Consider the following 24,229-nt stretch of genomic DNA (forward strand, 5'->3'; position numbering starts at 1 on the left):
AGTCAGGTGGAGAATGACGTGTTGAACAGGGCGAGGAATGAGATGTTGTCACAATCCATGCCAGGCACACCTGTGAGCTCTGGAACTCCACCTCCGACAGGCAGAGTCAACATACCTGGCGGGTTCGTCAGGTCGTCGGTTCACCTTGACATTTCCATTCCTCTTCTGACAACAGAACTTGACCAACTGCTCACCAGGCACAGCAAGGACCGTTATGCTGTTCTGCTATTCCAAGGATGTGTACTTGTCAGACTGCACAGTAGCCTAATAAACAAATGCAGGCGGATTCTATCTTCAAAATGCTTTAAATGCTTTATTATCCTCATGCAACCGCAAAAATGTCGGTTAAAGCATATACTGTACAGTACTGTATTTCTTCATCAGCATCTTTATGCTTTCGTTAATAAATAATGATAAAAATACTCTTTCAAAATGCAGATGAATCCATAACGAATTACTTTGGGAATAAATATCACTGAATGACAGAAATAATGGAACAAAGTAGGCTAATGAAGGTAAACAAATTGTTGCTTACTGGAAAATACTCTTCAAAATGTATGGAAGAGACAGCATTCAGAGGTCAAGACAGCGCTGCTCTGAGACAAGCACAGGGACTGGTCTTGATAAATCAATAACATTTTTATTTTCACTGAATCTCCATTTGGGTATTGGTTCATCTACAATTAGGGTGTGGAAATGTTAGGATTATTTTGCTCTTACTGTAGTACTGTAGCCTACTCCCGACGAGTCCTGATTTACAGCGCCATTATGGGCTATTAGCAGGAGCGTTGCTACAGATGCTGGTTCGATACCCGTGCCGGCCGTGACCGGGAGACCCATGAATCGACGGTGGGCTCTCTCCCTCTAGAAACAGAAATAAATTATTCGAAATAACAAACTGGTTTTATTTACAAATTAGTAACAATGTCTCACCCCATGTTCAAGAATGGCCATTTTCTCGCTCACTTTAGGTTATTTGAAAACAAAATAATCTCCAAAATATTGTTATTTTTAAAACAAAGAGACTATTATTATTATTATTAATTAATTAATAATTATATAAAAGCCCCTTAGATATTCTCACAGATCAGATTTGCCCTAACGAAAAATGCCACTTAGATATTAATTTAGAATCCTCCAATCCTCTAAATGTAATTATTGGCTGAGTCACGTCATAAAAAAATTAAAAAATGATATACTGTAGGTCTACCGTAGGCGACATGAGTCTCACTATTGTTGAGTAATGTGCTGTTAAAAGTGGTGTAGGTCTTATTTATTTAAAAAGCATATTGAAGTTAGAAGCAATAGGTTTGAAGCAATAGCCTACCTGCTGTGGTCAACTATTTCAGCACCGTTTCACGCTGCTCTGAGACAAGCATGGGGACAGATCTTGATAAATCAATGAGATTTTTATTTTCACTGAATCTCCGATAAATTTCTTAAAAACAATCCCGTATACTATGTTCTTACAAAAAAAGGTTTAAAATTCTCCAGAACAGCCAATATTGAAGGCTATCAAATTCTTCTCAAAGATGCCCTCTGGTGGTCAAACTAGCACTAATGATAACAATTGCTGACAATTAAATAACATGTCATAGAATTCTGCGGCAGCCCGCAAGGTGTGCTGCAGTATGACGCAACTTTTACAGGAAGAACCACTGTTGAACACAGAAATTGGTAAATAGAAAAGCACCAACATAAAATGTTCCATCACACATCATTGCACAATGCACACATGTTCGGCTATAAAAATAAATAAAGAGAGTCGCATACTCTATATATAAACTTCCAGTAATTTATTGGGTAAAACACTAACGTTTCTGCATCACTGTGCTTGAACCAGGTAAAATAAACAATTAGTGCAACCAATGACAATATTGAGGGGTGTGTCAAAATTGGGGCGGCAGCGTAGCCTAGTGGTTAGAGCATTGGACTAGTTAACCGAAAGGTTGCAAGATCGAATCCTGAGCTGACAAGGTAAAGATCTGTTATTCTGCCCCTGAACAAGGCAGTTAACCCACTGTTTCTAGGCCATCATTAAAAATAAGAATTTGTTCTTAACTGACTTTCCTAGTTAAATAAAGGTATAAGATATATATAAATGTGGTGGTCAATAAGTGGTCTTGTGATGAAGGAACGTGCACCATTGAAAGGAGTGATTACCTGTGTAAAGGCAGGGGTGAAGCGGAAGATTCCCGGGGCCTATGATGCCCGCCGTCTGGTGAGACACAGACCCTGGTGGAGAGCGTGGTGAAACTGCACAGAGTGATAAGATAATGAATGAAATTTACTTCAGTAAGGTTGGCTTTGTAGCGGTCATGGTTATCAACTGTACTGTAGGAATGGAAAACTGTACCGTAAGTCACAGAAAATAGGTGTTGTGGTGACAGCTGCAGAGAAGTACTTGCTATTACAACATTTAACCGAAGATTTTTTTTTATAACAAAACCAAGATAGACAACAGCCTGTAATTTCAGTGGGCAGAACAAGCAAGGAGGTGGGCAAAGCCCACGAGCTAGCAGGAGCATATTGTCACGTTGTAGCATCATTTGCATATTTTCATAACAGATTGTAGTTTTGGGAACAGAAAACTGTATTGAAATCAAATGTTTAGTTGATGAGTAAATTAGCAGAATGTCGGCCAAAATCCAACTTGTTCCATCTCCCACTGCCGGCCACTGCTTCACATTTATACAGCCGTCTCATTGTACAGCTGTCTCATTGTTCTATCTGTGATTTAACTGCAGAAGAGCCACAGGGGGTATTGAATGGTAGTGTCCTGTCCTCCCAGGCCAGTGGTCTGCAGTGTCCTGTCCTCCCAGGCCTGTGGTCTGTGCAGTATCCTGTCCTCCCAGGCAAGTGGCCTGGTGTAGGATCAAATAGGGTCACAATAGTGGAATGGGGTGGTGGGCTTTTTAATGAGTGTAGGGTTAGTTGGTTGGGCATTCCCCCTCCTTTTCCATTGTTGTAGCGCAAAGTATGTTTTTTTTTACTCCAGTCCAGTTCGTGGCGGTAATGCAACATATTGGATGCCAACCGCCGTTAAACCTCACCAAAGAAGAAGAAAATGCGCAACACAAACATACATTGGCTACTGCTAGACAGGTTGACAGTTGAATTTTGAAGAAAGCATACAGACTTTGAACAATAAGGTAAGAGTTTTCCAAATACTATAGCTGATAATTATAGGAAATTATACAAGGGGTGGGTCTAATCCTGAATGGTTAAAAGCGCATTCCAGCCGGAGTCTATTCCACACGTTACCAATAAATCGATGACGTTAAAATGCCTCATCAACCCTACCAGGCAAATTATAAACTTGTTCTCCACTATAAATAGCATCTAGACATTATCTCACATTTTATTTTAGACTAAGATTTAGTTTTCATCTGAGGAGATTTGTATAAACTTCTTCTCAGGCCTAACACCCGTGCCAATATCCTACAAACAACGGTCTATTTGGCATTATGACTTATTTGTTAAAGAAAGTGCCATGTACGCAAACACGGTAGTTAACTGATCCAGCTAAAGTTAGCTAATTAGCCAGGCTAGATATCTCGCAGGTTCCACCCAGTACCAGCTAACGGGTGGGTATAATTTGTGGAACGTTCCAACAGGAAACTGTTCCAAAAACTACGTAAATAACAAGGATGCCAACAAACGCATACAAAGTAGCATGATCAATTCACCTAGCTAACTAGCTGCCGAATAGGCATCGACTCACCACGTAGCTTATTATTAATGTTTGCCCATAGGCTACCAGAGTGAGGACAGACATTTTTCGGAATAAACGTGGTGATTGAAAAACTCAACAAAATTGCCCGCTTTCTACCTGGTATGTTATACTGCCGCTATACAACTTTGTATGCGTTTGTTTGCAACCTTGTTATTTACGACGTTTTTGGAACGGATTCCTGTTGGAACGTTCCACAAATTATACCCACCCCCAGCTAACATTAACATAATGGTGTCTCTTTCCATGTCAACACAGTCTGATTACGACAAGTGGATTTTGCGAGAAGTTCATCCGTTTAGGTGGGGAACTTTACTCTACAGAACAAGCAAACCAACCAATCCAGGAAATCGTGTGTTGCTGCTTGTTACCGGAAAAGAAGACGTCATGCTGCCCTCAAAAGACATCTGTTGGTCCTTGATAATAGGGATGGTACAACTTGCCTACATGGTTCTTCCTGTTCAAGGTAGGGTCAACTAGAATCAGTTATATTTCTATGCAACTCACCCTGTCTACAGTCGGTGGTTTGAAGGGAACAAACGCAAATTTTGAGTGTGAAATTGGATATGTCAGTGCAGGAGGGTCTCGATCAGTCACCTGTACTGCAGGCGTTTGGAGTGAAGTGAAACTGACATGCAAAAGTAATTCCAATAATTATATTTATTATTGTGGTAAAAAGTTTATATATTCATTGCCCATCCATAAAACTCAGTGAAATACTAGCCTAAGCCTAGCCTGGAATCTGGACTTGTTTTGTGCATAATATTCTACTCCTTGCCACTCCATGTCATATGCCAATATTTTTGGCATATGAAATGGAGTGGCATTTTAGCACAAAACAAGTATTCCAAGCTAGCCTACATTTCCTCTGTATATGAGTCTGACTAGTTTTCTTCATGGTTTTCAGGAAGGTCATGTGGCCACCTAGGAGAAGTGACGAACGGCAAATATATTCTCGAAGGCGTAGAGTTCGGTGCCAGAGCTGCTGTTACCTGTGACACTGGGTCAGTGCAAGGCTATTTGCCTCACCTTTCTCGCTCTCTCTTGTGCGTGCGCTCACTCATTCTTTAATAGGGCTCAACTGAGTACTTTAACATGTCAACTGTCATGTTTCACAAAGTTGACAATTTGCAGGCCTAATACTTTTTGTTCCTAAAAGCTAAAGGAAATGTTTGTAAAGCTTATGATATCATGATCAGTGAACAGTATGTTGTAACCCCTTGCTATCCCAAAACCAATGGTCCAAATACTGTCTCATATTGTGTAATCTTTCTCAGCTATACACTTGTGGGCAGCGGTATAAGGAACTGTTTGGCCGAAGGCTGGGATGGCAGAGTTCCTGTATGTGAAGGTTAGTCATGTGAACCCTGACCTGTTCACCGGACATGCTACCTGTCCCAGACCTGCTGTTTTCAACTCTCTAGAGACAACAGGAGCGGTAGAGATACTCTTAATGATCGGCTATGAAAAGCCAACTGACATTTACTCCTGAGGTGCTGACTTGCTGCACCCTCGACAACTACTGTGATTATTATTATTTGACCCTGCTGGTCATTTATGAACATTTGAACATCTTGGCCATGTTCTGTTATAATCTCCACCCGGGAACAGCCAGAAGAGGACTAGCCACCCCTCATAGCCTGGTTTCTTCCTAGGTTTTGTCCTTTCTAGGGAGTATTTCCTAGCCACCGTGCTTCTACACCTGCATTGCTTGCTGTTTTGGGTTTCAGGCTGGGTTTCTGTACAGCACTTTGAGATATCAGCTGATGTAAGAAGGGCTATATAAATACATTTGATTTGAAGAGAAAATAACAATATATTAAACAGTTCTATGCTTGTGCATAGATCAAAATGGTTCATAACTGCTGTTGTGTTCTACTCTGCAGTGGTGAAGTGTGGAAAGCCCCCCACCATTGTCAACGGTGGACCTGTTATCCCACCTGAAGACGAGTACAGCTATAGAAGTGTTGTGGAATATAGCTGTGAGAAGGAATTCACTCTGGTTGGAACTAAATCCATAGTCTGTGAAAAGGACGGAGAATTCCAGCCAGCTCCACCTGAGTGTAAAAGTACGTTGAAAGCTTGCCTTTTTACCCCCTTCTGTTTTGAACAGTCATAATTATGGTTGTTAACAAAACATAGAACTGTTCGTATGAACTGTTCACAGTGATAAGATATTGTAATCAGATTACAGATACTTTTGAAAACTAGATTACTTCTTGGATTATTTGACTTCAGAAAGGATTCAACACCTTTCTGTTTTCTCAATGACATTCAATTCAGCTTTGAAAAACAGAGCAATTTTTAAGTTTGTTCCACCTGAGCGAGTCTGACCACAAGTCAGAGACCACTATGATGACACCCCAAATGCGTTGGGGTGTCATCATAGATGGATCCTTTGTCTACGTCTAATGCCTCGTAAAGAGAAAGTAATCAGATTACATTACTCCACCACACAATCATGAACACGGTCAGGGTCCAGATGACCTCATTTAAAAAATAACAAAAAATAAAAATATATCACTATCTAGCCAGATAAAAAAATAACATAAGCAGAGATGTGCGTGAGACATTTAAGTGATAATGCCCGAGAAGCCGGTGTTTGAAGAATGTATTGGCACGGATGTTGTTCGTTTTCGGCGAGTGCCGGCAAACCGTGCCAATATATCCTCCAAACACCGGCGTCGAGGACATTATCACTTTTATACAACAAGTTACCAACATTTTCAAATAATGATTGACATATTTTCATAATTTTTTACATTTTGATTTAATTTATTCATACTATTTCATCTTTCCACAAGATATATTCCTGACCCAAATGTAGGATTGCTAGAGACGCAACCCAGTCATTCAGTCTTTTTATCTGTATCTATGGACGCGACCCAGTCGTTCGTTCTAAATGCCATACTGGCTGGCAATGGTCTTATCCCTTGCTTGCTAGCTAGCCAACTACGGCTAACTTAGCCACGTCAAAGTGGAGCCAGAATAACAGCAAAGCATTTGCATTTGTTTAAGCTGTTTTCTAGTTAGCTTTATTTGGATACATCTATAACAATGAGCTTGTCAGGACACTGAAGAAAGACAATCCATGACATTAATTTGAGGTGATTTTAATAAGCAAAACCATACTCTTTGTTATCCACCACAACTGACATAGCTATAGCTACTTATTGTACCGGTATGTCACATTTATCTGTACATTCACCTGGATGGTTAAAATATCTGTCGGAGTCTGTGCTACTACTTCTGCTGCCTTGCTTCAGTCTTTTGGGTGTTGATGGTGCTGCAGTATTCTCTTTGTTTTCGGCCAGGATGTTGCTCGAGTGTTTTCTGTCTGTCGGTGAGGGACGCCAGTAGCTATGGAGAAAACCTTCGCACCGATGTCCACTCACTGACATAATCTCCCTCGCTTCTAAACCAGCATTGGCCAGTTTCTGGACTGTCGTGGTCCTGATGCTGTGATTTGTGTATGTAGTTGTTCCTGCTGCCCTGCAGATCTTGGGTAGAAGTGCTGCCAGATAGTTCACGCCCATCGGCTCTGACATGTACCAGATCGAGTCCCCGATACACCCTCCTCTCCTTGGGTGGAGATAAAATACAAGGGCGTTATCCAGGCATTTTGATAGATATTTCTCCAGTCATGCCACCGGGCGTAGTGGGTTCCCTGGCTGCTCGAACATGAATCCCCTCTTGGACTCCCAGCCCCTCTCCCTTGGGTCCAGATAATTCTTTGTGGACTCGTTATATGCGAGAGTGGCGTATCTGAGAGAGAGAATGCGTTATTGTTTTCCAGTAGCCTAATTACGAGTGCAACTTAGAATTAACCTAAACAGACTATCAACAACATACCGTTCTCGTCTGTTTTCACAAGGAATGAGTTGGGCTTTAGTTGTCTGTTTTCCTCTTCTACCCCAGATGTAACTGGAGGTCGAACCACATTTTTTGGACCAAACCCCCTTGGTGTACCGCTTGCCATGCGATAGCAGAGAGAACAGTCTACGACTAGGGTAGTTGGCGTCTATGAACATTTTTAGGGCCTTCCTCTGACACCGCCTTGTATAGAGGTCCTGGATGGCAGGAAGCTTGGCCCCAGTGATGTACTGGCGGTACGCACTACCTTCTATTGTACCTTGCGGTTGGAGGCCGAGCAGTTGCCATACCAGGCAGTAATGCAACTGGTCAGGATGCTCTCGATGGTGCAGATGCAGAACCTTTTGAGGATTTGAGGACCCATGCCAAAACTTTTCAGTCTCCTGAGGGGGAATAGGCTTTGTCGTGCCCTCTTCACGACTGTTTTGTTGTTCTTGGGCCATGTTAGTTTTTTAGTGATGTGGACACCAAGGAACTTGAAGCTCTCAACCAGCTTCACTGCAGCCCCGTCGATGAGAATGGGGGCGTGCACGGTCCTCCTTTTTCCTGTAGTCCACAATCATCTCCTTAGTCTTGATCACGTTGAGGGAGAGGTTGTTGTCCTAGCACCACACGACCAGGTCTCTGACCTCCCTATAGGCTGTCTCATCGTTATTGGTGATCAGGCCTACCACTGTCATCAGCAAACGTGATGATGGTGTTGGAGTCGTGCCTGCCATGCAGTCATGAGTGAACAGGGAGTACAGAGGGGACTGAGCACGCACCCCTGAGGGGCCCCGTTTTGAGGATCAGCATGGCGGATGTGTTGTTACCTACCCTTACCACCTAGGGGCAGCCTGTCAGGAAGTCCAGGATCCAGTTGCAGAGGGAGGTGTTTAGTCCCAGGGTCCTTAGCTTAGAGCTATGAGGGCACTATGGTGTTGAACGCTGAGCTGTAGTCAATGAATAGCATTCTCACGTAGGTGTTCTTTTTGTCCAGGTGGGAAAAGGCAGTGTGGAGTGCAATTGAGATTGCGTCATCTGTGGATCTGTTGGGGTGGTATGCAAATTGGAGTGGGTCTAGGGTTTCTGGGATAATGGTGTTGTGAGCCATGATCAGCCTTTTAAAGCACTTCATGGCTACAGACGTGAGTGCTACGGGTCGGTAGTCATTTATGCCGGTTAACTTAGTGTTCTTGGGCACAGGGACTATTGTGGTCTGCTTGAAACATGTTGGTATTACAGACTCCGTCAGGGACAGGTTGAAAATGTCAGTGAAGACACTTATTTCATCTTTATTTAACTAGGCAAGTCAGTTAAGAACAAATTCTTATTTTCAATGACGGCCTACACTGGCCAAACCCCCGGACGAATCTGGGCAAATTGGGCGGTGCCCTATCTCAATCACGGCCGGTTGTGATACAGCCTGGAATAAAACCAGGGTGTCTGTAGTGAAGCCTCAAGCACTGGGATGCAGTGTCTTAGACCGCTGCACCACTCGGGAGCAACTTGCCAGTTGGTCAGCGCATGCTCGCAGTACACGTCCTGGTAATCCATCTGGCCCTGCAGCCTTGTGAATGTTGACCTGTTTAAAAGGTCTTACTCACATCAGCTACGGAGAGAGTGATCACACAGTGGTCCGGAACAGCTGATGCTCTCATGCATCCTTCAGTTTTACTTGTCTTGAAGCGAGTATAGAAGTAATTTAGCTCGTCTGGTAGGCTCGTGTCACTGGGCAGCTCGCGGCTGTGCTTCCCTTTGTAGTCTGTAATAGTTTGCAAGCCCTGCCACTTCCGACGAGCATCGGAGCCGGTGTAGTACGACTCAATCTTAGTCCTGTATTGACACTTTGCCTGTTTGATGGTTCGTCGCAGGGTATAGCAGGATTTCTTATAAGCTTCCGGGATAGAGGCCCGTTCATTGGAAGCGGCAGCTCTACCCTTTAGTTCAGTACGGATGTTGCCTGTAATCCATGGCTTCTGGTTGGGGTATGTACGTACAGTCACTGTGGGAACGACATCATCGATGCACTTATTGATGAAGCCAGTGAATGGCATTGGAAGAATCCCGGAACATATTCCAGTCTGTGCTAGCAAAACAGTCCTGTAGCTTAGCATCTGCTTCATCTGACCACTTCCTTATTGACCGAGTCACTGGTGCTTTAGTTTTTGTTTGTAAGCAGGAATCAGGAGGATAGAATGTCAGATCTCCCTCGCCAAATGGAGGGCAAGGGAGAGCTTTGTACGTGTCCCTGTGTGTGAAGGTGGTCTATAGTTATTGGTGGTTAAGGTGGTCTATATATATATATATATCTCCCCTCTGGTTGCACATTTAACATGCTGATAGAAATGAGGTAAAACAGTTTTGAGTTTCCCTGCATTAAAGTCCCCGGCCACTAGGAGAGCCGTCGCAGGATGAGTTTTTTCCTGTTTGCTTATGGCCGTGTACAGCTCATTGAGTGCGGTCTTAGTGCCAGTATCGGTTTGTGGTGGTATGTAGACAGCTATGAAAAATACACAAACTCTCTTGGTAAATAGTGTGGTCTACAGCTTATGAGAGACTCTACCTCAGGTGAGCAAAACCTTGAGACTTCCTTAGAATTCGTGCTTCAGCTGTTGTTTACAAATATACATGGACTGCCACCCCTTGTCTTACCAGAGGCCACTGTTCTGCCCTGCCGAAAAAGCTTAAAACCCCCCAGCTGTATGTTTATTAATGTCGTCGTTCAGCCACGACTCGGTGAAACATAAGATATTACAGTTTTTAATGTCCTAGGATATAGGATATACGTGATCGTAGTTTGTCTATTTTATTATTGATTGGTTGTACGTTGGCTAATAGGACCGATGGTGAAGGTAGATTACCCTCTCAGTGACGGATCCTAACAAGCCACCCGGATCTCCGTCCACGATACCTCTGTCTCTTTCTCCTGCGAATTACAGGGATAAGGGCCTTGTCTGAAGTAAATTGAAGAAAAAGTATTCCCCCAGTATGGTGTGAGTAATCACTGTCCTGATATCTAGAAGCTCTTTTCGGTCATAAGACACGGTGGCAGAAACGTCATCAACAAAATAACTTACAAATGACGCCAAAAAAAACATACACAATTGGTTACGGGATCGTAAAACGGCAGCCATCTCCTTCCGTGCCATTATTCATACATTTCCTGGCAGGGTTGATGAGACAGTGGATTGCGCAGTGAGATGGAACATAGTAAATAGGCATTTCAACGTCATAGATTTAGCAGGTGGTATCTTGTGAAATACACAGGCTGGAATGCAGTTTTATCCAATCAGCATTCAGGATTAGACCTACCTGTTGTATAAACATACAACACAGGCTAATAGAGCAGTCTAAAACATGGTTTATGTGTACTGTGGGCCTATTCTTAAAAACCATGATGCAACATTGAGCTCAGAATAGGTGTGTAACAAACTAGCTTATTTATTGAAGGCCTAGTTCCAGAATTCATAAATAAATGGTTATAGCAAAATTGTGATAATATTGCCTTCAAATAGCCTTAAATTAATGAGGAACTTGGGCCCACCTTGTTCACAACAGTAGCTAATGAAATTGCCCTTTGTTTACATCTGCAGTGGTTTCATGTCCTGCTCCTGTTGTTGAGAATGGCGTTAGGATTGAAGGTCGTTCACCCCCCTACAAGCACAAGTCTTATGTCATGTATAAGTGCAAAGATGGATATGAGATGACGGGAGAGGCCAGTCTGACATGTGAAATAGGAGGCTGGTCAGCTTCTATTCCCACATGCAAAGGTAAGACTTGTTTCGGTGTTTGTTATTTAACACACTTTAGCCTATATTTTAACTTAGATATTTTGTGCGTCATTTGGTGTTTAGGACCAGAAGACCAATATGTCAGCAAACTGACTTTCTGAATTGACCCTATCTTATATAAACATATTGAGACTATTTTGATAAGACATTATGGTATGTGTGGTAGGCCTAGTCTTCATGCTAATCATTATTTTTCACCATATGCATGCCTGAGCATAGCAACCTCAGGTAATTATTTTCCCTGACTGCATTAGTTTGGATTTGGTCATTGTGATTTCCATTTATTATTTCCTTCTTGTCCATTCCTTGCTACTCGCCTGCATGCTTTTTAGGGCTGACCCCAGTTATTCGACTGGTTGATTGTCTGGTCAATAATGGGCTGTTGGTCGACCAAGATTGTTTTTTATTTTGTCGAGCAGTAAAATAAATGTATTTATTTGTACGGCACACAAGACACCGGTCTTATTCACGCCCATCTCAGTGAACGAATCTATTGTGGAGGCCGAGACGAAACCATTGCGGAGGCCGAAGGGATGGCACAGTCCAAGAAGTGCATTGTGCAGCCACACTCCCCGTCTCCCTCCAGAATGCGCACTCTCTCTTCACATCAAACAGCAAGCAAACAGTCTGTTTTTACATCCATTGAGAATGACAATAGTTCCTCAATGTATTTGAAAAATCTTTCCAGCTCTCTCCCTTTCGAGAACCACTCGGTGTGAAAGGGAAAAATGTTATGCTCTGATCGAGTGGAAACCCCCTGGTGTACCGGCATTCAGAGCATGGAAGTTTTGGAGCAGGGGCATGTCCTTATCGGTGTTTTGAGGGTAGCTGTTTTGATATTTTCCTTGCTGCCTTAGTTGTTTGATTTTGCCCAGAAATACATGGTTAAAAATTGTAAATTCAGTGTCCTTCATAAGGCACCAGCTGCGACTAATGGGTGGGTCATTTAGAAACCGGTTGAGCCCACTACGGAGTGCCAGGTAGCTACTTATGCTGTACTGCTCACCCTTCCCATTTCGTACATTTCCATAAAACTGTCGGAGAAGGATGTTAAACTCTTCCTTAGTGACAGTTTTGAAGTCAACAACTTTTTTCTTCTCTGCTAGCCAGCCCTCGAAGCAACGCACAGCCCAGTTTGTATTCTTAACTGTTTTTTTTTCGTTGCAGCTTTTCTCTTGGTCTATTCAATGCAGTATCCCCCAAATCTGCATGCCTGGGTATTTTTGCCATCTCTTTTTCCGATTAATTAATAGTCTTGTCGACAAAAATATCCAAAAAGGTTCCACTCATCCATTTTAGTTTTGGCAGCAAAGTATCGATTTAGCCAGTCAACTGAAAAAGTTTTGCATGTTGCTATGACAACCAGCTCAAATAGCTGTCTGTCTAGTTCGGACACGTTCACTTTATATGGGACAATGGAGATCGCAATTCAATATTGAGAAGGTTGGAGAGACAGACGGTAAGGTTTATACCTCTCTGCTGTTGAAAACCAAATGCTAGTCTAAAAGAAATGGGAGATAATGTCTAGATGCTTTTTAAGTTTATAAATCAAATTTTATTCGTCACATGCGCCGAATTCAACAGGTGTAGACCTTACAGTGAAATGCTTACTTATGTCTTGTCTTGACTATCATTAAATGTGAAGACTGTTATTTTATCAAATCAGTTTTCTATGTGTAATTATTATTACGTGATTAATCTGATCAGAAACTTTAATCAACTAGGAAGTCGGGGAACCACGGGAAATTGTTTAGTCCTCATATCGACTCTTCAGATATTTTCATATCTTATCGAGTACAGTCTCCTATTAATGATTATTAATCTTTACCTTCCATCAGTCTCATGCCAAACGTCATAAAATTCTTGGTTATGTGCACAAACCCTAGTATAAATTATGAATCAACGATATTTTTTTATTTCACCTTTATTTAACCAGGTAGGCAAATTGAGAACACGTTCTCATTTACAATTGCGACCTGGCCAAGATAAAGCAAAGCAGTTCAACACATACAACAACACATAGTTACACATGGTGTAAAACAAACATACAGTCAATAATACAGTGAAAAATAAGTCTATATACAATATGAGCAAGTGAGGTGAGATAAGGGAGGTGAAGGCAAACAAAATATATATATAAATAAATAAAAATATAAAAAGGCCATGGTGGCGAAGTAAATACAATATAGCAAGTAAAAAAAAAAAAGTAGAGTAGAGATAGAAAAAGTAGAGAGAGAAATAATGGGGTGCAAAGGAGCAAAATAAATAAATAAATACAGTAGGTAAAGAGGTAGTTGTTTGGGCTAAATTATAGATGGGCTATGTACAGGTGCAGTAATCTATGAGCTGCTCTGACAGCTGGTGCTTAAAGCTAGTGAGGGAGATAAGTGTTTCCAGTTTCAGAGATTTTTATAGTTCGTTCCAGTCATTGGCAGCAGAGAACTGGAAGGAGAGGCGGCCAAAGGAAGAATTGGTTTTGGGGGTGACCAGAGAGATATACCTGCTGGAGCGCGTGCTACAGGTAGGTGCTGCTATGGTGACCAGCGAGCTGAGATAAGGGGGGACTTTACCTAGCAGGGTCTTGTAGATGACCTGGAGCCAGTGGGTTTGGCGACGAGTATGAAGCGAGGGCCAGCCAACGAGAGTGTACAGGTCGCAGTGGTGGGTAGTATATGGGGCTTTGGTGACAAAACGGATGGCACTGTGATAGACTGCATCCAATTTATTGAGTAGGGTTTTGGAGGCTATTTTGTAAATGACATCACCGAAGTCGAGGATTGGTAGGATGGTCAGTTTTACAAGGGTATGTTTGGCAGCATGAGTGAAGGATGCTTTGTTGCGGAATAGGAAGCCAATTCTAGATTTAACTTTGGATTGGAGATGTTTGATGTGAGTCTGGAAGGAGAGTTTACAGTCTAACCAGACACCTAGGTATTTGTAGTTGTCCACATATTCTAAGTCAGAGCCGTCCAGAGTAGTGATGTTGGACAGGCGGGCAGGTGCAGGCAGCGATCGGTTGAAGAGCATGCATTTAGTTTTACTTGTATTTAAGAGCAAATGGAGGCCACGGAAGGAGAGTTGTATGGCATTGAAGCTCGCCTGGAGGGTTGTTAACACAGTGTCAAAAGAAGGGCCAGAAGTATACAGAATAGTGTCGTCTGCGTAGAGATGGATCAGAGAATCACCAGCAGCAAGAGTGACATCATTGATGTATACAGAGAAGAGAGTCGGTCAAAGAATTGAACCCTGTGGCACCCCCATAGAGACTGCCAGAGGCCCGGACAACAGACCCTCCGATTTGACACACTGAACTCGATCAGAGAAGTAGTTGGTGAACCAGGCGAGGCAATCATTAGAGAAACCAAGGCTGTCGAGTCTGCCGATGAGGATGTGGTGATTGACAGAGTCAAAAGCCTTGGCCAGGTCAATGAATACGGCTGCACAGTATTGTTTCCTATCGATGGCGGTTAAGATATCGTTTATGACCTTGAGCGTGGCTGAGGTGCACCCATGACCAGCTCTGAAACCAGATTGCATAGCGGAGAAGGTATGGTGGGATTCGAAATGGTCGGTAATCTGTTTGTTGACTTGGCTTTCGAAGACCTTAGAAAGGCAGGGTAGGATAGATATAGGTCTGTAGCTGTTAGGGTCAAGAGTGTCCCCCCCTTTGAAGAGGGGGATAACCGCAGCTGCTTTCCAATCTTTGGGAATCTCAGACGACACGAAAGAGAGGTTGAAAAGGATAGTAATAGGGGTGGCAACAATTTCAGCAGATAGTTTTAGAAAGAAAGGGTCCAGATTATCTAGCCCGGCTGATTTGTAAGGGTCCAGATTTTGCAGATCTTTCAGAACATCAGCTGACTGTATTTGGGAGAAAGAGAAATGGGGAAGGCTTGGGCGAGTAGCAGAGGGGAGGGCAGTGCTGTTGACCGGGGTAGGGGTAGCCAGGTGGTAAGCATGGCCAGCCGTAGAAAAATGCTTATTGAAATTCTCAATTATAGTGGATTTGTCGGTGGTGACAGTGTTTCCTATCTTCAATGCAGTTGGAAGCTGGGAGGAGGTGTTCTTATTCTCCATGGACTTTACAGTGTCCCAGAACTTTTTTGAATTTGTGTTGCAGGAAGCAAATTTCTGCTTGAAAAAGCTAGCCTTGGCTTTTCTAACTGCCTGTGTATATTGTTTTCTAGCTTCCCTGAAAAGTTGCATATCACGGGGGCTGTTCGATGCTAATGCAGAACGCCATAGGATGTTTTTCTGTTGGTTAAGGGCAGTCAGGTCAGGAGAGAACCAAGGGCTATATCTGTTCCTGGTTCTAAATTTCTTGAATGGGGCATGCTTATTCAAGATGGTGAGGAAGGCATTTAAAAAAAATATCCAGGCATCCTCTACTGACGGGATGAGATCAATATCCTTCCAGGATACCTCGGCCAGGTCGATTAGAAAGGCCTGCTCGCTGAAGTGTTTCAGGGAGCGTTTGACAGTGATGAGTGGAGGTCGTTTGACCGCTGACCCATTACGGATGCAGGCAATGAGGCAGTGATCGCTGAGATCTTGGTTGAAAACAGCAGAGGTGTATTTGGAGGGCAAGTTGGTTAGGATGATATCTATGAGGGTACCCGTGTTTACGGAATTGGGGTGGTACCTGGTAGGTTAATTGATAATTTGTGTGAGATTGAGGGCATCAAGCTTAGATTGTAGGATGGCTGGGGTGTTAAGCATGTTCCAATTTAGGTCGCCTAGCAGCACGAGCTCTGAAGATAGATGGGGGGCAATCAGTTCACATATGGTGTCCAGAGCACAGCTGGGGGCAGAGGGTGGTCTATAGCAGGCGGCAACGGTGAGAGACTTGTTTTTAGAGAGGTGGATTTTTAAAAGTAGAAGTTCAAATTGTTTTGGAACAGACCTGGATAGTAAAACAGAACTCTGCAGGCAATCTTTGCAGTAGATTGCAACACCGCCCCCTTTGGCCGTTCTATCTTGTCTGAAAATCTTGTAGTTGGGGATGAAAATGTCAGAATTTTTGGTGGTCTTTCTAAGCCAGGATTCAGACACGGCTAAAACATCCGGGTTGGCAGAGTGTGCTAAAGCAGTGAACAAAACAAACTTAGGGAGGAGGCTTCTAATGTTAACATGCATGAAACCAAGGCTATTACGGTTACAGAAGTCATCAAAAGAGAGCGCCTGGGGAATAGGAGTGGAGCTAGGTACTGCAGGGCCTGGATTCACCTCTACATCACCAGAGGAACAGAGGAGGAGTAGGATAAGGGTACGGCTAAAAGCTATGAGAATTGGTCGTCTAGAACGTCTAGAACAGAGAGTAAAAGGACGTTTCTGGGGGCGATAAAATAGCTTCAAGGAATAATGTACAGACAAAGGTATGGTAGGATGTGAATACAGTGGAGGTAAACCTAGGTATTGAGTGATGATGAGAGAGATATTGTCTCTAGAAACATCATTGAAACCAGGTGATGTCATCGCATATGTGGGTGGTGGAACTGAAAGGTTGGATATGGTTTAGTGCGCAGGGTGCAGGGCTGAGGTGCTGACTTGCTGCACCCTGGACAACTACTGTGATTATTATTATTTGACCATGCTGGTCATTTATGAACATTTGAACATCTTGGCCATGTTCTGTTATAATCTCCACCCGGGAACAGCCAGAAGAGGACTAGCCACCCCTCATAGCCTGGTTTCTTCCTAGGTTTTGTCCTTTCTAGGGAGTATTTCCTAGCCACCGTGCTTCTACACCTGCATTGCTTGCTGTTTTGGGTTTCAGGCTGGGTTTCTGTACAGCACTTTGAGATATCAGCTGATGTAAGAAGGGCTATATAAATACATTTGATTTGAAGAGAAAATAACAATATATTAAACAGTTCTATGCTTGTGCCTAGATCAAAATGGTTCATAACTGCTGTTGTGTTCTACTCTGCAGTGGTGAAGTGTGGAAAGCCCCCCACCATTGTCAACGGTGGACCTGTTATCCCACCTGAAGACGAGTACAGCTATAGAAGTGTTGTGGAATATAGCTGTGAGAAGGAATTCACTCTGGTTGGAACTAAATCCATAGTCTGTGAAAAGGACGGAGAATTCCAGCCAGCTCCACCTGAGTGTAAAAGTACGTTGAAAGCTTGCCTTTTTACCCCCTTCTGTTTTGAACAGTCATAATTATGGTTGTTAACAAAACATAGAACTGTTCGTATGAACTGTTCACAGTGATAAGATATTGTAATCAGATTACAGATACTTTTGAAAACTAGATTACTTCTTGGATTATTTGACTTCAGAAAGGATTCAACACCTTTCTGTTTTCTCAATGACATTCAATTCAGCTTTGAAAAACAGAGCAATTTTTAAGTTTGTTCCACCTGAGCGAGTCTGACCACAAGTCAGAGACCACTATGATGACACCCCAAATGCGTTGGGGTGTCATCATAGATGGATCCTTTGTCTACGTCTAATGCCTCGTAAAGAGAAAGTAATCAGATTACATTACTCCACCACACAATCATGAACACGGTCAGGGTCCAGATGACCTCATTTAAAAAATAACAAAAAATAAAAATATATCACTATCTAGCCAGATAAAAAAATAACATAAGCAGAGATGTGCGTGAGACATTTAAGTGATAATGCCCGAGAAGCCGGTGTTTGAAGAATGTATTGGCACGGATGTTGTTCGTTTTCGGCGAGTGCCGGCAAACCGTGCCAATATATCCTCCAAACACCGGCGTCGAGGACATTATCACTTTTATACAACAAGTTACCAACATTTTCAAATAATGATTGACATATTTTCATAATTTTTTACATTTTGATTTAATTTATTCATACTATTTCATCTTTCCACAAGATATATTCCTGACCCAAATGTAGGATTGCTAGAGACGCAACCCAGTCATTCAGTCTTTTTATCTGTATCTATGGACGCGAACCAGTCGTTCGTTCTAAATGCCATACTGGCTGGCAATGGTCTTATCCCTTGCTTGCTAGCTAGCCAACTACGGCTAACTTAGCCACGTCAAAGTGGAGCCAGAATAACAGCAAAGCATTTGCATTTGTTTAAGCTGTTTTCTAGTTAGCTTTATTTGGATACATCTATAACAATGAGCTTGTCAGGACACTGAAGAAAGACAATCCATGACATTAATTTGAGGTGATTTTAATAAGCAAAACCATACTCTTTGTTATCCACCACAACTGACATAGCTATAGCTACTTATTGTACCGGTATGTCACATTTATCTGTACATTCACCTGGATGGTTAAAATATCTGTCGGAGTCTGTGCTACTACTTCTGCTGCCTTGCTTCAGTCTTTTGGGTGTTGATGGTGCTGCAGTATTCTCTTTGTTTTCGGCCAGGATGTTGCTCGAGTGTTTTCTGTCTGTCGGTGAGGGACGCCAGTAGCTATGGAGAAAACCTTCGCACCGATGTCCACTCACTGACATAATCTCCCTCGCTTCTAAACCAGCATTGGCCAGTTTCTGGACTGTCGTGGTCCTGATGCTGTGATTTGTGTATGTAGTTGTTCCTGCTGCCCTGCAGATCTTGGGTAGAAGTGCTGCCAGATAGTTCACGCCCATCGGCTCTGACATGTACCAGATCGAGTCCCCGATACACCCTCCTCTCCTTGGGTGGAGATAAAATACAAGGGCGTTATCCAGGCATTTTGATAGATATTTCTCCAGTCATGCCACCGGGCGTAGTGGGTTCCCTGGCTGCTCGAACATGAATCCCCTCTTGGACTCCCAGCCCCTCTCCCTTGGGTCCAGATAATTCTTTGTGGACTCGTTATATGCGAGAGTGGCGTATCTGAGAGAGAGAATGCGTTATTGTTTTCCAGTAGCCTAATTACGAGTGCAACTTAGAATTAACCTAAACAGACTATCAACAACATACCGTTCTCGTCTGTTTTCACAAGGAATGAGTTGGGCTTTAGTTGTCTGTTTTCCTCTTCTACCCCAGATGTAACTGGAGGTCGAACCACATTTTTTGGACCAAACCCCCTTGGTGTACCGCTTGCCATGCGATAGCAGAGAGAACAGTCTACGACTAGGGTAGGTTGGCGTCTATGAACATTTTTAGGGCCTTCCTCTGACACCGCCTTGTATAGAGGTCCTGGATGGCAGGAAGCTTGGCCCCAGTGATGTACTGGCGGTACGCACTACCTTCTATTGTACCTTGCGGTTGGAGGCCGAGCAGTTGCCATACCAGGCAGTAATGCAACTGGTCAGGATGCTCTCGATGGTGCAGATGCAGAACCTTTTGAGGATTTGAGGACCCATGCCAAAACTTTTCAGTCTCCTGAGGGGGAATAGGCTTTGTCGTGCCCTCTTCACGACTGTTTTGTTGTTCTTGGGCCATGTTAGTTTTTTAGTGATGTGGACACCAAGGAACTTGAAGCTCTCAACCAGCTTCACTGCAGCCCCGTCGATGAGAATGGGGGCGTGCACGGTCCTCCTTTTTCCTGTAGTCCACAATCATCTCCTTAGTCTTGATCACGTTGAGGGAGAGGTTGTTGTCCTAGCACCACACGACCAGGTCTCTGACCTCCCTATAGGCTGTCTCATCGTTATTGGTGATCAGGCCTACCACTGTCATCAGCAAACGTGATGATGGTGTTGGAGTCGTGCCTGCCATGCAGTCATGAGTGAACAGGGAGTACAGAGGGGACTGAGCACGCACCCCTGAGGGGCCCCGTTTTGAGGATCAGCATGGCGGATGTGTTGTTACCTACCCTTACCACCTAGGGGCAGCCTGTCAGGAAGTCCAGGATCCAGTTGCAGAGGGAGGTGTTTAGTCCCAGGGTCCTTAGCTTAGAGCTATGAGGGCACTATGGTGTTGAACGCTGAGCTGTAGTCAATGAATAGCATTCTCACGTAGGTGTTCTTTTTGTCCAGGTGGGAAAAGGCAGTGTGGAGTGCAATTGAGATTGCGTCATCTGTGGATCTGTTGGGGTGGTATGCAAATTGGAGTGGGTCTAGGGTTTCTGGGATAATGGTGTTGTGAGCCATGATCAGCCTTTTAAAGCACTTCATGGCTACAGACGTGAGTGCTACGGGTCGGTAGTCATTTATGCCGGTTAACTTAGTGTTCTTGGGCACAGGGACTATTGTGGTCTGCTTGAAACATGTTGGTATTACAGACTCCGTCAGGGACAGGTTGAAAATGTCAGTGAAGACACTTATTTCATCTTTATTTAACTAGGCAAGTCAGTTAAGAACAAATTCTTATTTTCAATGACGGCCTACACTGGCCAAACCCCCGGACGAATCTGGGCAAATTGGGCGGCGCCCTATCTCAATCACGGCCGGTTGTGATACAGCCTGGAATAAAACCAGGGTGTCTGTAGTGAAGCCTCAAGCACTGGGATGCAGTGTCTTAGACCGCTGCACCACTCGGGAGCAACTTGCCAGTTGGTCAGCGCATGCTCGCAGTACACGTCCTGGTAATCCATCTGGCCCTGCAGCCTTGTGAATGTTGACCTGTTTAAAAGGTCTTACTCACATCAGCTACGGAGAGAGTGATCACACAGTGGTCCGGAACAGCTGATGCTCTCATGCATCCTTCAGTTTTACTTGTCTTGAAGCGAGTATAGAAGTAATTTAGCTCGTCTGGTAGGCTCGTGTCACTGGGCAGCTCGCGGCTGTGCTTCCCTTTGTAGTCTGTAATAGTTTGCAAGCCCTGCCACTTCCGACGAGCATCGGAGCCGGTGTAGTACGACTCAATCTTAGTCCTGTATTGACACTTTGCCTGTTTGATGGTTCGTCGCAGGGTATAGCAGGATTTCTTATAAGCTTCCGGGATAGAGGCCCGTTCATTGGAAGCGGCAGCTCTACCCTTTAGTTCAGTACGGATGTTGCCTGTAATCCATGGCTTCTGGTTGGGGTATGTACGTACAGTCACTGTGGGAACGACATCATCGATGCACTTATTGATGAAGCCAGTGAATGGCATTGGAAGAATCCCGGAACATATTCCAGTCTGTGCTAGCAAAACAGTCCTGTAGCTTAGCATCTGCTTCATCTGACCACTTCCTTATTGACCGAGTCACTGGTGCTTTAGTTTTTGTTTGTAAGCAGGAATCAGGAGGATAGAATTTGTCAGATCTCCCTCGCCAAATGGAGGGCAAGGGAGAGCTTTGTACGTGTCCCTGTGTGTGGAGGTGGTCTATAGTTATTGGTGGTTAAGGTGGTCTATATATATATATATATCTCCCCTCTGGTTGCACATTTAACATGCTGATAGAAATGAGGTAAAACAGTTTTGAGTTTCCCTGCATTAAAGTCCCCGGCCACTAGGAGAGCCGTCGCAGGATGAGTTTTTTCCTGTTTGCTTATGGCCGTGTACAGCTCATTGAGTGCGGTCTTAGTGCCAGTATCGGTTTGTGGTGGTATGTAGACAGCTATGAAAAATACACAAACTCTCTTGGTAAATAGTGTGGTCTACAGCTTATGAGGAGACTCTACCTCAGGTGAGCAAAACCTTGAGACTTCCTTAGAATTCGTGCTTCAGCTGTTGTTTACAAATATACATGGACTGCCACCCCTTGTCTTACCAGAGGCCACTGTTCTGCCCTGCCGAAAAAGCTTAAAACCCCCCAGCTGTATGTTTATTAATGTCGTCGTTCAGCCACGACTCGGTGAAACATAAGATATTACAGTTTTTAATGTCTTAGGATATAGGATATACGTGATCGTAGTTTGTCTATTTTATTATTGATTGGTTGTACGTTGGCTAATAGGACCGATGGTAAAGTTAGATTACCCTCTCAGTGACGGATCCTAACAAGCCACCCGGATCTCCGTCCACGATACCTCTGTCTCTTTCTCCTGCGAATTACAGGGATAAGGGCCTTGTCTGAAGTAAATTGAAGAAAAAGTATTCCCCCAGTATGGGGTGAGTAATCACTGTCCTGATATCTAGAAGCTCTTTTCGGTCATAAGACACGGTGGCAGAAACGTCATCAACAAAATAACTTACAAATGACGCCAAAAAAAACATACACAATTGGTTACGGGATCGTAAAACGGCAGCCATCTCCTTCCGTGCCATTATTCATACATTTCCTGGCAGGGTTGATGAGACAGTGGATTGCGCAGTGAGATGGAACATAGTAAATAGGCATTTCAACGTCATAGATTTAGCAGGTGGTATCTTGTGAAATACACAGGCTGGAATGCAGTTTTATCCAATCAGCATTCAGGATTAGACCTACCTGTTGTATAAACATACAACACAGGCTAATAGAGCAGTCTAAAACATGGTTTATGTGTACTGTGGGCCTATTCTTAAAAACCATGATGCAACATTGAGCTCAGAATAGGTGTGTAACAAACTAGCTTATTTATTGAAGGCCTAGTTCCAGAATTCATAAATAAATGGTTATAGCAAAATTGTGATAATATTGCCTTCAAATAGCCTTAAATTAATGAGGAACTTGGGCCCACCTTGTTCACAACAGTAGCTAATGAAATTGCCCTTTGTTTACATCTGCAGTGGTTTCATGTCCTGCTCCTGTTGTTGAGAATGGCGTTAGGATTGAAGGTCGTTCACCCCCCTACAAGCACAAGTCTTATGTCATGTATAAGTGCAAAGATGGATATGAGATGACGGGAGAGGCCAGTCTGACATGTGAAATAGGAGGCTGGTCAGCTTCTATTCCCACATGCAAAGGTAAGACTTGTTTCGGTGTTTGTTATTTAACACACTTTAGCCTATATTTTAACTTAGATATTTTGTGCGTCATTTGGTGTTTAGGACCAGAAGACCAATATGTCAGCAAACTGACTTTCTGAATTGACCCTATCTTATATAAACATATTGAGACTATTTTGATAAGACATTATGGTATGTGTGGTAGGCCTAGTCTTCATGCTAATCATTATTTTTCACCATATGCATGCCTGAGCATAGCAACCTCAGGTAATTATTTTCCTTGACTGCATTAGTTTGGATTTGGTCATTGTGATTTCCATTTATTATTTCCTTCTTGTCCATTCCTTGCTACTCGCCTGCATGCTTTTTAGGGCTGACCCCAGTTATTCGACTGGTTGATTGTCTGGTCAATAATGGGCTGTTGGTCGACCAAGATTGTTTTTTATTTTGTCGAGCAGTAAAATAAATGTATTTATTTGTACGGCACACAAGACACCGGTCTTATTCACGCCCATCTCAGTGAACGAATCTATTGTGGAGGCCGAGACGAAACCATTGCGGAGGCCGAAGGGATGGCACAGTCCAAGAAGTGCATTGTGCAGCCACACTCCCCGTCTCCCTCCAGAATGCGCACTCTCTCTTCACATCAAACAGCAAGCAAACAGTCTGTTTTTACATCCATTGAGAATGACAATAGTTCCTCAATGTATTTGAAAAATCTTTCCAGCTCTCTCCCTTTCGAGAACCACTCGGTGTGAAAGGGAAAAATGTTATGCTCTGATCGAGTGGAAACCCCCTGGTGTACCGGCATTCAGAGCATGGAAGTTTTGGAGCAGGGGCATGTCCTTATCGGTGTTTTGAGGGTAGCTGTTTTGATATTTTCCTTGCTGCCTTAGTTGTTTGATTTTGCCCAGAAATACATGGTTAAAAATTGTAAATTCAGTGTCCTTCATAAGGCACCAGCTGCGACTAATGGGTGGGTCATTTAGAAACCGGTTGAGCCCACTACGGAGTGCCAGGTAGCTACTTATGCTGTACTGCTCACCCTTCCCATTTCGTACATTTCCATAAAACTGTCGGAGAAGGATGTTAAACTCTTCCTTAGTGACAGTTTTGAAGTCAACAACTTTTTTCTTCTCTGCTAGCCAGCCCTCGAAGCAACGCACAGCCCAGTTTGTATTCTTAACTGGTTT

At 43.4% G+C, this 24,229-nt stretch overlaps 1 protein-coding gene across 10 annotated transcripts in view; it reads left to right on the forward strand.

Annotated features, from left to right (window-relative positions):
- Positions 1-3,039: 3,039 nt before the first annotated feature.
- LOC120061098 (sushi, von Willebrand factor type A, EGF and pentraxin domain-containing protein 1-like) overlaps positions 3,040-24,229 on the forward strand; it is a 144,277-nt gene continuing 123,087 nt past the window's right edge. For 4 of the 10 annotated variants that reach the window (XM_039010639.1, XM_039010644.1, XM_039010643.1 and 1 more), the window contains exons 1-8: positions 3,040-3,152; positions 3,992-4,199; positions 4,641-4,737; positions 5,011-5,084; positions 5,620-5,802; positions 11,182-11,358; positions 17,312-17,494; positions 22,878-23,054. In XM_039010639.1, coding sequence (XP_038866567.1) covers positions 4,121-4,199; positions 4,641-4,737; positions 5,011-5,084; positions 5,620-5,802; positions 11,182-11,358; positions 17,312-17,494; positions 22,878-23,054 — 970 coding nt within the window. In that variant the 5' untranslated portion in view covers positions 3,040-3,152; positions 3,992-4,120. The remainder of the gene's footprint in view (positions 3,153-3,991; positions 4,200-4,640; positions 4,738-5,010; positions 5,085-5,619; positions 5,803-11,181; positions 11,359-17,311; positions 17,495-22,877; positions 23,055-24,229) is intronic. The other 6 variants (XM_039010636.1, XM_039010637.1, XM_039010638.1 and 3 more) reach the window with 3 other exon arrangements.

Source organism: Salvelinus namaycush, chromosome 16 (assembly GCF_016432855.1).
Source record: "Salvelinus namaycush isolate Seneca chromosome 16, SaNama_1.0, whole genome shotgun sequence".
Taxonomy (NCBI): domain Eukaryota; kingdom Metazoa; phylum Chordata; class Actinopteri; order Salmoniformes; family Salmonidae; genus Salvelinus; species Salvelinus namaycush.